The following is a 13,006-nucleotide window of genomic DNA, read 5'->3' as shown; positions in this document are numbered from 1 at the left end:
TAGGGGCCAAAAGTAATTGGACAGAATATAATCATAAATCAAACTTTGACTTTTTAATATTTGGTAGCAAATCCTTTGCGGTGAATTACAGCCTGAAGTTTCATCATCACCAGACGCTAGGTTTTATTGCCAGGCCTCAACAGCAACTGTCTTTAGTTACTGCTTGTTCTTGGGGCATTTTCCCTTCAGTTTTTTCTTCAGCATTTGAAATACATGCTCAATCGGATTGAGATCAGGTGATTGACTTGGCCATTGCATAACATTCCACTTCTTTCCCTTCAAATACTCTTTGGTTGCTTTTACAGTATGCTTTAGGCCATTCTTCATCTGCACTGCGAAGCATCGTTCAATGAGTTCTTAAGTATTTGGCTTAATATGAGCAGAAAATATTGCCTGAAACTCTTAAGAATTCATCCTGCTGCTTTTGTCAGCAGTCACATCAATAAATACAAGAGAACCAGTTCCATTGATAGCCATACATGCCCACGCCATGTCACTACTACCACCATGCTTCACTGCCTAGGATCATGAGCAGTTCATTTCCTTCTCCATACTCTTCTCTTCTCATCACTCTGGTACAAGTTGGTCTTGGCCTCATCTGTTCATGGGATGTTGTTCCAGCACTATGAATGCTTTTTTAGAACTCTAATCTGGCCTACCTGTTTTTGAGGCTCACCAATGGTTTACATCTTGTGGTGAACCCTCTGTATTCACTCTTGATTGTTTGACACACATACACCTACCTCCTGGAGAGTGTTCTTGATCTAATTAACTATTGTAAAAGGTGTTTTCTTCACCAGGTTTTCTTCAACAACACTTGTTTCTGTGGTTTTCCGGGTCTTTTGCTGAGCTCACTGTTGCGTTCTTTCTTTTTAAGAATGTTCCAAACAGTTGTTTTGGCCATGCCTAATGTTTTTGCCATCTCTCTAATTGGTTTGTTTTGTTTTTTCAGCCTAATGATGGCTTGCTTGACTGTTAGTGACAGCTCTTTGGATCTCATCTTGTGAGTCGACAGTAACAGATTCCAAATTAAAATAGCACACTTGAAATGAACTCTGGACCTTTTATCTGCTCATTGTAATTGGGATAATGACGAAATAACACACTTGGCTATAGAACAGCTTCGAAGCCAATCGTCCTATTACTTTTGGACCCCTAACAAGTGGGAGGCACATACGCAAACTGTTGTAATTTCTACAGCATTCACCTGATTTGGATGTTAAATGTTAAATACCCTCAAATTAAAGGTCACAGTCTGCAGTAAAAGCACATCTTGTTTGTTTCATTTCAAATCAAACTAAAATCACGCAGCTCCAGATAACTCAAAACAGTCACTAGTCAATCCTCCATCTTTAAAAAGTCTCTGTAGTTGTCATGACAAAAACACAGCTGTCATCTCAACAAAAACCTTGTCATTTGATTGGAGAACATAAAAGACACAACTTGGGTATTGCCTAACATAAGAAAACCCTTCAAAAAAAGCTCTTTCATTGCAAATGGGGCGTTCGGTGTGATCAAGGCCTAAAGAAACTTTTTCAATATAACAAACTAATTGTGAATGATGGTTCTTTGAGCAATCATCAATAACCGTTATTTTAAAGAATGTAAGATTTCAATACCCATCATAAACAAACTTTTAATATTTATTTATTTATTTATTTATTAATTAATTAATTTATTTATTTATTTATTTTGACAGTAAGTCGTATGGGGAAAATTAGGAACATTTGATTAAAGTTTTTGTGGTCCAAAGAATAAAAACATTTTTACAGGTCTCATTTTGGAAAAATGTTTTTAAGACACACATCGAAAATGTATGCTTAATGCAGATATTCTCCCTAATACATTTAAATTTGTGTGATTTCCTTCGTCATTGGTAAAACTAGTAATTGCCTGTGTATAAAATTCTATACTCACAGGTTTGATCTGTGCTCTGTCCAGTTTTCTCCTGTACATCATCATGGCATGGATGGAATTACCAGCTCGAGCAGCTTGGAGTGAAGTGGGATTCACATACAGGAAGTCCTTATAAAAACAAAAACGCAAACAACATTTTTTAGAAATCACTACACAAAAAGAATGTGACACCAACATAAAACTGTTTATTTCTCTCATATTATGATGGATTACTTTTGGATTCTTTGGATGACTTATCATCCTCTAAATAATGCATCATCAGATCGAGTTAGTCTTCTGAAGTAATCCACAACTTGGTCATGCTGGCGAATCTCCTCCAGAAATGACAGCGACTCTTTGTTTAGACGTTTGTGGGCATTTGAGTAATTGCTGTCATTTGATATGCGTTTTTGACTGTTTGGCATAATCTTGTGACTGAATAATTTACGAATTAGTGTATACCCCATCAACTGTTTTCGTGTCAGTGAGCTTATGGAGTGCATAGCAGCCTTACCATTGCATAGTAATTGCTGTTGACCATGATTGGACTTCGACCTCTGAGGTAAATGTACTCTTCCCACCAGTCGCTGACCTGAGAGTGTGAAACAAATTTATTTAACGTATTATTTAATGTATTATTAATTATTTAATGTATGTATTATTTAAAGTATGGCCAGTGGTGTAAAATAACAAATGACAAATACTCACTACAGTAATTGAGTAGTTTTTCTCAGGAATAAGTAGTTTTAAAAACGGTGTACTTTTACTTTCACCTGAGTACATTTTTAATGCTGTATTGGTACTTTTACTTCACTATTTCCTTCGACCTGCAGTCACTGCTTTATTTTTTCTTGTCTACGGGGATTAGCAAAATCAGTCATGTGATTCCTGTCAATTCAAATCGCACATAGGTAAATCGCATCATACTGAACTACCTCAAGACATGGGTGCTTTATAATTGCAGCATACTGTTTAGAAGCATTAAAAGTGTCTAAGAAGATGTCCAAAATCTTTACACGCTTTGAGTATTGCATGTCACTGATGAGAAGATGACGTATTTTTACTGTATGATGCTCGAAACGGTCTTAAACAGCAAGCAGGCACAAGATGTCAACATGATGTCAGATTGACATTGTACCCCAACGTCATGTTAAAATCAGGTTTACATCAAAACCCAATTTCAGGTTGCTGACAATTTCCAATGTCTAACCTAAAACCAACCAAATATCTACATCAATAATGATGTTACAGCTTGACATTGTGTGAATTTTGGTAGCCATAGCTGCCGAATAAATGTCAGTATTTGATGTCAACACGACGTTGGTTTAAGATGTTGGCTCTACATTGGATTTTGGTCGCTTTCTAAAGCCTGATTTATACTTCTGCGTCAAGTGACCGGCGTAACCCACGGCGCATGCAATGCGCGTGGCTGTGCATTTATACTTCTGCGCGCTGTCTCTTTTGGTCTGCATTAACACTTCCGAAACGCTAGTTGGCAGTGAGGTGTAAATGTTCCTCTGTGTCGAGTTTCTTCGCTGCAATTTAGCTTTTCCTGAACACTTCCGGGATTTACAAGTGGCTCAAACTCGCTCATTTTGAGGCAGCAACCGGCGGACGTGCAGCAACTTTAACTATGAGGTAAACACAAAACAAAACTTTCCATCCAGAGCTCCTTCACGGGACTCTACACTTGTAAACAATCGCTACATTGGGTTCGCGCCATTCGCGCGGCTCTCGGTCCCGCCCCGACTCGTCAGCACTACCAAGCCGACCAATCACAGAGCTTGCGCTACGCATTGTTGCGACGTGTAGTTACTTTTTTTGAGAGGTGCACATCAGTGACGGCGACAGACACGGCGAAGGGCTATGCGTCAGCGCCGTAGCATACGCCGGTGTTTGACGCAGAAGTATAAATAAGCCTTAACACAAGCTAAAATCAACCAGATATCAACATCATTTGACGTTGTTATTGGACATCAAAATAACATTGTCCTTAGACACTGGCTAGAGATAAAAATTTTCATCACCTGACATCACTACCTAAATCTAACCTAATATTAAGGTCTGATGACGTTGTGTGCCTGCTGGGCAATAACTAAATGCACTACAGAATGTTACTTTTACACACATCCACAAATTACATGTAAACGGATCAGCTTTTTACAGCGTAATACTCACTACTCACCACTCTTGAGTACTTTTGAAAGGTCTAGTTTTTACTTATACTTTGAGTAATATTCGCAACAGATACTTTTACTCTACTTGCATTACATTTTTAGGCAAGTAATTGTAATTTACTTGAGTATGGTTTTTCAGTTATTTTTTCACCACTGACTATGACACACATCTCATGTAAACATCCATTAAGGTTCCATATTAAAAAAAAATTTTTTTACCATTAAAGACCTAAGATTTTTTTCATTTTTATTTAATTAATTTCCCAAATTCGATTAACAAAAATGTTCGCCTCTGCTTAAAAATTTCAGGATTCCATTTTTTTCTGTATTGTGTTTTATTGCTATCATTAAATGTTAGCAATCAAAAAGCGTATTTAATTTGTTAGAGTTAAGAAACAAACACAATTTTATTACTCTTGTTAAAGTAAAAAACTATGTTTGCGCCAATAGCTCAACTGCGCTTCAATTGTTCTGAGTTTGAATCCTGGATCATGGATCTTTCCCAATGCTGTCGCTTTCTCCCACTTCAACTCTGCTTCCTGTCAAACTACAACTGCCCAACCAAAAAGAAAATCTAAAAAAAAGCAGACCTCAAAATCACTATTAGCATTGAACTCTATTGCCTTTCACTACGGAATCATTTCTAATGAGATAAGAATGCCGGTAGAATAATAGTTTGACATTGCGATTAAACATTAAACATAGAGTGATCTTACGTAATTGGAAGTCCACCAGGATTTCAGCTTCAGGTACCACTGAAGTTTAGGGCCCAAATTCTTCTCAAAGTCCTTTGCTAAACCCTCCATACGTTTGTACTGTTCATCATCCATCAGAGGACGTGCCGACTCCAGGTACTGAAAAAAAAACAATACGTATGTGAATAGGGGAGGGAGGCTTTACGCTGATTCCAATTTATCAAATCATGGTACCGATGTCCTTTTTCGAATGATTATGTTTTTAAAAACCTAAACATATGTTTAAAAGTATATATGTTAAATATAAATATATGGTATATGTATAAATATATGGTAAATGTTTAAAACTAATCACAGAATGATTTACATTAGCTTTCTGGAATTATCCTACATGATGCATACAAAACAGTTGACGTATTGAATGAAAAATGCAGATTTACTTTCTGCCTATAGGTGGCACTTAAAGGCAAGCAGGAATAATTGTGATTTTTTTGGTTAGTACTGTAAAGAACAAGAGCACACATATGTATGTTAGACATAATTTAAATATGTTTTTGGTACTGTTGTCTGCTTTTGGTACTTCTGCTTTGTACAAAGATCGGAGAAATGGTCTGCTTTACGAATATTCTAAATCATAAACATCTTAAAAACATATTATAAATGTATATTTAACATCAAACAGGAGGCATCTAATAGACTAAAAGCAATTATTATAATTATTATGCAGCAAATGTGATGTAATCGCAGAGTTGGCAGCAGTTGTGAAAAGTTGGCTGAACAAGTCCTTTAGGTTTCTTTTAAAGCTTTGAGGAAAAACTATGCATATATTTTGTCCACAGGCTGTCCAAGGCTTCTTAAGTAAACAGCATTTTTTTTATAGCATATAGTATAAAATGTTTATTACATTAAGCATGCGGTTGGCTTGGATATATAAAATATAGCCTTTCACTCATTTTCATAAGTGTCGTCCAAATTTATCCCTCCAATGTATTATTATGTTTTATATATAATTTAATGCATTCATTTAACAAGTCCACTAGCTGACTTCTGTTGAACCAGTGTTTCATCATGGCACTTACTCAGAGTCAAATGGCACTTTTGTTGCACATGTTGGTGATGATTCTCTGTAAACCAATAGCAGTCAGAGACTAGTGCCACCATATTGGTACCATATCGTTGTGCTAGGTACACTTGGTAAAAAATGCCAAAAAACTGGTATATTATGGCACATTTTTTTCATACCTGCCAGCAAACACAGAATGTCAACACTGTGGGACGTTGCATCTTGTTTTGAAATGAAAATCGCATTGACTTCAGAACCCAATGTCAGGTCGATGTCAATGTTCAATGTCGGACAGACATTGCATTTTGGTTACTTTCTAATGAAACCTAAAAAAAGAACAAAATATCAACGTCTCATGTTATAGCTTGACGTTGTGTGGACATTACCAATATGACGTCTATCTGACGATGGATTTTGGGTTGTCAAATAAATTTCAGTATGTGACTTCAATATAACATTGGTTTAAGATGTTGGCTTGACACTGGATTATAGTTATTTTCCAACACAACCTAAAATCAACAAAATATCAACGTTATTTCACGTCTTTATTAGGTGTCAAAAGAACATTGTGCTTAGGCGCTGATGACTTAGACCTAACCTAATATTAACGTCTGTAACAACCTCTCAGAAGAAACAGGACATAAATGCATTTTTTATAAAGTTTACAGAGATTATATAAAAAGAAAGTACCAATAAAAATAACTTGCTTTTTGAAACAATGGGTTCACCTAGAGCTGGGCGATTTTTTAGATTCTTTAGATTAATTCGAATTGACGTTTTGACGATGAGTTAATTTTATATTAAGTCAAGTAATCGCCATTTTTAATATAAATATTTAATACATTATAATGGCTCAAATGCGCTTTGGTTCACTCTCTGTATAAAGCACACCAAAAGCGCCGCTCGGCGACGCACAGCACCACGCAGTGCCATGGATTTTAGAATTCTAAACATAAATTTCTATACACACACAGAGCACCATCTGATTAGTTTCATGTTAAATATTATGCGAATGTGCGCGTCTGGTGTGTTTACTGTGTTTACTGTGTACTTTAAACTGTCATGTGCACGCCGTGTCACGGCACTTTATGGTAGTCATGGTAGTGGCGGCCTGAACACAGAGACTGAACAGCTTACATTAACCCAATGCATGAAGTTGTGAACATGCATCGCAGAGCTGGTGCAAATACAACAAATACAAGCATTTAAGTGTCTTCAGTTGTATTTTTCATTTGTTAATACCCTTGCATCAAACGCGCTTCACGCTACTCCAGCACTGCGAGGGGATTTACATTCAGACTAATGCAACAAGTAAAATCCTACATGATTTCATGCTTTACTAAGTCACTTCTGTGTGGATTGTCGGACATATTCCCTCATCAAGTTGATAAACTCAATTTCAACATGTATGAAGGACGTAAAAACCTGCCATGTGAAAAAACGCACTCATAGTTAAAACTGCGCTGATCTTTTGGTTTGAACACGAGCAAAGGTGAGCAGCTGTGGCCATGAAAATAAAAGTATGATGTTATTTAGCGGACCTAGTTGAAAACCAGACAGACCAGGCAGCATAATACAGAGAGTGGTGCAAAGCTTATCAAATGATCGATTTTTAAAAGGGGGAAAAAAGATAGATTAAATATATTATTTTATATTAGAGACACATCTAGTGCTTGTATTTGCTCCTGCTATATGTCTACAACTTCACACATTGGGTTAAATTAGGCTTTACAGTTTCCATGTTCAGTCCTTTACTTCCACTGTATCTTTTTAAGAAAAAAGCAGCAGCATTACAGCCTGTCATTCAATCAGAAGACAAAGTCAAAACTGAGCTGACAGCGAATCTTTCCTAGGCTCAGCAAAACTTGCAAAAAATACCTCTGTATTCCTGCAACTGCAATATTTACACAAATATTTTTTATTCAAATCTTCTGCAACGATATTTAACTCGTGAATTTGTCTTACACCTTGTTGACCAATTTATTTATGGCATGGCCATTAAAAATACAATGTTCCTCAACCAGATGGTTTTTCAAGTTACTTATAAAGCGAATGTTACTTCAGTCATGTTGTTTTAATGTTTTAAGTTTTTAAAGTTTTATTAAAATTTTCCACCCCAATTCAGTGTTTGGAATTGTCTTCCAGTGCTTCTAGCACAGGGGTCTCAAACTCAAATTTTAGTCAAATTTATTTATAGGAGGGCCGTTTTATCATTTAAGTACAAGAAAAAAGTGGAAACCTAAATTATGCTTATTTCATGCATTACCTGTCACCAATGATAATGGTGTAGTGGACACACAGTCAGTCATTCTTCCACAGCTGTATAGTATATGCAGTCAAAATACATATGTACATATTAAAGGGGTAATTAAAATTGCTATGAAAATACTACAAATAGTAGGCATATTAATTATTATTGTGACCCAACCAATTGTTTTGTCCCAATAAAACAGCAGAAAGCAGTTTGGGTAACCTAAGTGACTTTATTGGGAATTGTTCCTCTCAATATCTTTGTTTTCTTGTAAAACTATAGCAAAGAGGGGAAACTATACTGTATTTACACATTTACTTTAGCAAGTTCAATGTAACTAGCAGTACAATTTTACTAATGTATATAGTTTTTATGCAAATCTTAATACGCATATGAGGAAAATCTAATAAATGAGACCATTTGAATCAAATATTAGCAAAATGATCATATTTGTTACCCCACTAGCATTGTGTGTAAGCCATAAAGAAGTGTTTGTACAAAAAAAAAATAGAGGTGTTATTAAACTGATAAGGATCAAATGACCCCTGATTACGTAAAAAAAATAGAGCTTTCGTAAAAATAGAGTACTTCCGAACATATATTTTAACGTTTAAATCAGCAATAGAATTAAAACACATGTGTGTTACTCTCGACCACACGCTGAGAGAAAATGAAAGTAAGCCTGTAATGCAGTAATCTGAATGCAGTGCTTTAAATGTCGACTAGGTGGCGGGTAAAAACCACAAGTGGCCTGAAACAACTGCACAACAATGATAGAGGTACAAAAAAATCTGTTTTGGCAGGCCGAATCTAGTATTATTTTGACGTCAATTGCAGGCCAGAGGGAGGAGGAGGGCCCGCAGTCTGAGACCCCTGTTAGCATTAGGAACAGAGAGACTATCACAATTTCTTATAATAAAATCAAAAATATGCCAATTGTGGGTCTGATAGACTACAATTTCTGGCCTGTCAATCAGTGCATTTCTAATAAACATCATATTTGATCTTTTAATAAACTGTATAAAGTTAAGATGTGACTTACTCTTCTAACGGTGTCTTTTACAGGAGGCACTGGCAACCGTGGTAGTGAACTCTGGAAGCTGTACAGCATTGGCTTTGGCCCAGAAAATAACTTCACCAACACCTGAGCAGATAGCGATAGCATTGGGTCAAGAGTCAAACATGAGACCAGCCGGAATACTTTCCAATGATAAAGCCAAGCCTTTTCTAGTGAAGAGATATATCGCAATCACTTTGACACAATTACATAGAGAAAGCTAAATTCAATAAAAACCTGCTAAAACCGGAACAGTGCTTAGATTATGTTATAAAACAAGTGCATTAAGACTTTAGACTCTTGCTGGATATAGAGTTAGGAAAATATTTACTAAGCTGGTTTACTTAAAGCAAGTTAAATGAATTGTTTACCTTAAAAATGATACTCTAAAAAAACTCTGTGGGCACCTTGATGTCAAAATTAAATAAAAATGTGTCAAGAACATTTATCAATTTGATGTCAATCTAAACAACATTAAATTTCTATCTAAAATTGAAGTCAAAAATCAAAAATTGATTTCAGAACTGTCTTTTAATAAATTTTTGACATGTTCAATTGGAATTGAAGCTTTCAGATGAGTAAAACTTTTCATTATAATATAATTTCATTATATTATAACACTTTGTGTGATTATTTTGGTGGTCAAAAGGGCATTAATGTGCAGATGTCTAATAGACGCCAAGATTTTGACATCAAATCCTTTAGCGCTTTTGACACTTTTTTGACGTTAATGTCTATTTGTCATTTAGACATTCATGTCATTAAATAATCAATAATCAATAATACTTAATAATAAATTTAGATTTCATTTAACAATCAAGGTGCCAAATAATGGGTGAATTGTTACATTAAGAGATGGATTATCTATCTGTTTCTCCACACTTACCAACCAAATCTTTGTTTTTAAGGACAGAGTTCCATGCTGGTTAAACATCCAGCCATGCCAGGACAGCAAGTACTTGAGAGCGTTCCTCATAACGAAAGTCACAGCAATCCACAGTCCCGTGCCAACAAGCACACCACCAACAATACGTTGGCCATCTTCTGTTATGTATTTACTGCAGGGAAACAAAGCTGTTAGGTGACAACTGCAGTGCCCTTATAGACGCTGTAAGAGATTTCAACAACACAGCGCAATACTATAAAAACACCAATTAAAAATCTAATTAAAATCAGTTAATTGTTGATAAGTAGTTAATGAAGCTGCCGAAATTTGAATTCATTGACTTCATTTCACTACTCACATATTTATTTAATAATAATGTTGATTAAAATAAATGGCTACTTTACCAAAACTTGTTATGCAACACTATGTAATGATTTGTCATTATAACCTCTGTAGTTACATATGGTTCATAAACGGCTGCAACATTTCATAATAACTTCAAGAACGTGGGGCTGTTTGTTGTATGACTACTCGTAAAGTAAACTGGCAAATTGCCTCTGATTCCATGATAAAATATTTCCATAAAGTTTTATGTACAATCCTGCAATCTACTGCAAACTACAAACCAACACTTTTGATGCTTTTCATTAGCAGTTTAGACATTCTGCAATTTTCCTGCTGCCTGTTTACCTTTATATTTACTATACAGATATCAGAATATATTTACTTTATATATATATGTAGATTTCTTTAGCCCATTATTGAGTCTATTTTTTATTTACTTATGTAAAATGGTGTAAATATATATTTATCCAGTTTTTATATCAATTTAATAATAATAATAATAATAATAATAATAATAATAATAATAATAATAATAATAAAATTATTTTAGTGGATATATTATATGAGAGACATGGTTCTAATTGGATTTGCATTGTAAATCTTTAAAAATAAAATTGTTTTTAGTTACTATCCACACTCTAAATCATTCTACATAAATCTGCAGAATTTAATTTTAATTATTTATTTGTTTATTTTACAAAATTCTGTTCATTTTCTGTTATTTGAAATAAAAACATCATTTTGACTGATTTAGCTTTCAGATGATATTAAATACACTGGTATAGTAGGCCCACTTGGAATCTGCGTGCATAGAATTCCACAGATTTTTCGCAGATTTTTAGCCTATTAATTCTGTTTATTTACTTGAGTAAATATGTGTAAATCTTTATTTATTCAGTTTTTAAATTAATTACTGTAATATTATGGACTAATATGAAAATGTTCATCTGATTTATGTACAATGCAGTTTGTAAAGTCATATTTTCACTCTTTTAGTGGATATATGAAACAAGAGACTTGCTTTGTTTAACAAATAAAGTGAATATAATTTGTTTTGCATTTTAAACATTAAATAAAAGTTAAAAAGATATTATTTTTTATTTTATATATTAAGGTTTTAGTAATGATACTCCCAAAATAAATCCGCAGAAATCTGCAGATTTTTACCAAAATTCTCAGCAGAAAACATCCGCAGATTCCATCTAGCCCTACTAATGCCTAATATAAGTGAGTGTTCTTCAGTGGTTTACCTGACTGGTAGGTGTGTCGACAGCTTAGTTAATATTCCAAGGGAGGGGTCAATTTTGGCATATTTCGTACTGGACATGTAACCAACCAACACAACCACGAGCCCAGAGGGACTTCCTGGATAGACCCCTGTCATGACACCATTCTACAAAACAAATTTAATATAATATAATATAATTTAATATAATATAATATAATATAATATAATATAATATAATATAATATAATATAATATAATATAATTTAAACCAATCAATTGCATATATATATATATATATATATATATATATATATATATATATATATATATATATATATATATATATATATATATATACATATACACACACACAAACATTTTTTATGTCCAAGCACAATTTACTTATGAATGCAATTAATTACGATTAATCTGTGCCAGCACTAAATATGATATAATATCTTATATTGCATACAGTAGGTGATAAATTACTAAATGAGCAAATAAACAAATTATCTTTTAATTTAATTAAACGTTGACATTTCAGGTGACATTCTGAACTGATTAGATAACTGCTTGAGAACTACTTTAACAGCAACTATTAAATCTACTGGATAAGAAAGTCACTGAGGTCACCTTGAACCTGATAAACCTCTTCTTCCAGGAGTGGATGCCAGACAGATAGATCTGACGCAGGGCCTCGTGGCACAGATGCAGGTCGATGCCATCAGGAGTGACAGTGAACTGGAAGGCCACAGCCTGATGTGCTTCTGCCATGCTGACTTTGCACTACAATGGTGAGTAAAACAGCAGTTAGACAAGATTCAAAGAAGGACTGGGCTATACTGGAACAATATTCAATTTGCAGTATTGTTGTTGAGTCTTGTGTAGGGCTGCACTACATTGAAAAATTTTGATATTGTGATTTTTTATTGTATGAATTCTATATAAATACAGTAATTAAATACAATTCTGTAACTCCTTGCATATCTTGCGACATGACTATTGCTCACACAGCGACATCAAACCCAGGCTTATTCTGAAAATGTACCCCGTTTACATACTGGAGAGCACCAAATACGTCCCAGGAGGGTTGTTTTTTTCAGTTTTTGTTTTAGCGAATCCATCGGAGGCCGCTGTGTACGATTTTTGAGATCTCAAATTTCTCTTGCTAGTGCCATTCGTGCCTGCTCTTCTTGTATAAATCCACCAGAAGCCGCTGTCGACTGACTGACTGACTGACTGACTGAGGATTAGCCGGACTTAAACCTAGTGGCGGTGATCAACTCCTCTCTGCGAAATGCTGCCATACGTACTTCTGTCTACATACTTTGAATTCTATACTGGTTTATACTGGTTTCTGCGTCAAGTGACCGGCGTAACCCATGGTGCATGCAATGGGCGTAGCTGT

At 34.8% G+C, this 13,006-nt stretch overlaps 2 protein-coding genes across 4 annotated transcripts in view; one reads left to right on the top strand and one right to left on the bottom strand.

Annotated features, from left to right (window-relative positions):
- The window catches only part of LOC147837707 (uncharacterized), an 838,558-nt gene that overhangs the window by 624,172 nt on the left and 201,380 nt on the right, over positions 1-13,006 (top strand). The window lies entirely within an intron of this gene.
- cpt1ab (carnitine palmitoyltransferase 1Ab (liver)) overlaps positions 1-13,006 on the bottom strand; it is a 46,251-nt gene that overhangs the window by 25,192 nt on the left and 8,053 nt on the right. For all 3 annotated transcript variants that reach the window (XM_087312367.1, XM_087312368.1, XM_087312369.1), the window contains exons 2-8: positions 12,232-12,384; positions 11,621-11,763; positions 10,026-10,197; positions 9,125-9,226; positions 4,790-4,927; positions 2,411-2,488; positions 1,918-2,025 (exon numbers count right to left, since the gene is read on the bottom strand). In XM_087312367.1, the coding sequence (XP_087168493.1) occupies positions 1,918-2,025; positions 2,411-2,488; positions 4,790-4,927; positions 9,125-9,226; positions 10,026-10,197; positions 11,621-11,763; positions 12,232-12,372 (882 nt within the window). In that variant the 5' untranslated portion in view covers positions 12,373-12,384. The remainder of the gene's footprint in view (positions 1-1,917; positions 2,026-2,410; positions 2,489-4,789; positions 4,928-9,124; positions 9,227-10,025; positions 10,198-11,620; positions 11,764-12,231; positions 12,385-13,006) is intronic.

Source organism: Danio rerio, chromosome 25 (genome assembly GCF_052040795.2).
Source record: "Danio rerio strain M-AB ecotype USA chromosome 25, GRCz13ab, whole genome shotgun sequence".
NCBI classification, from domain to species: domain Eukaryota; kingdom Metazoa; phylum Chordata; class Actinopteri; order Cypriniformes; family Danionidae; genus Danio; species Danio rerio.
This window is presented reverse-complemented; position numbering and strand designations above follow the sequence as displayed.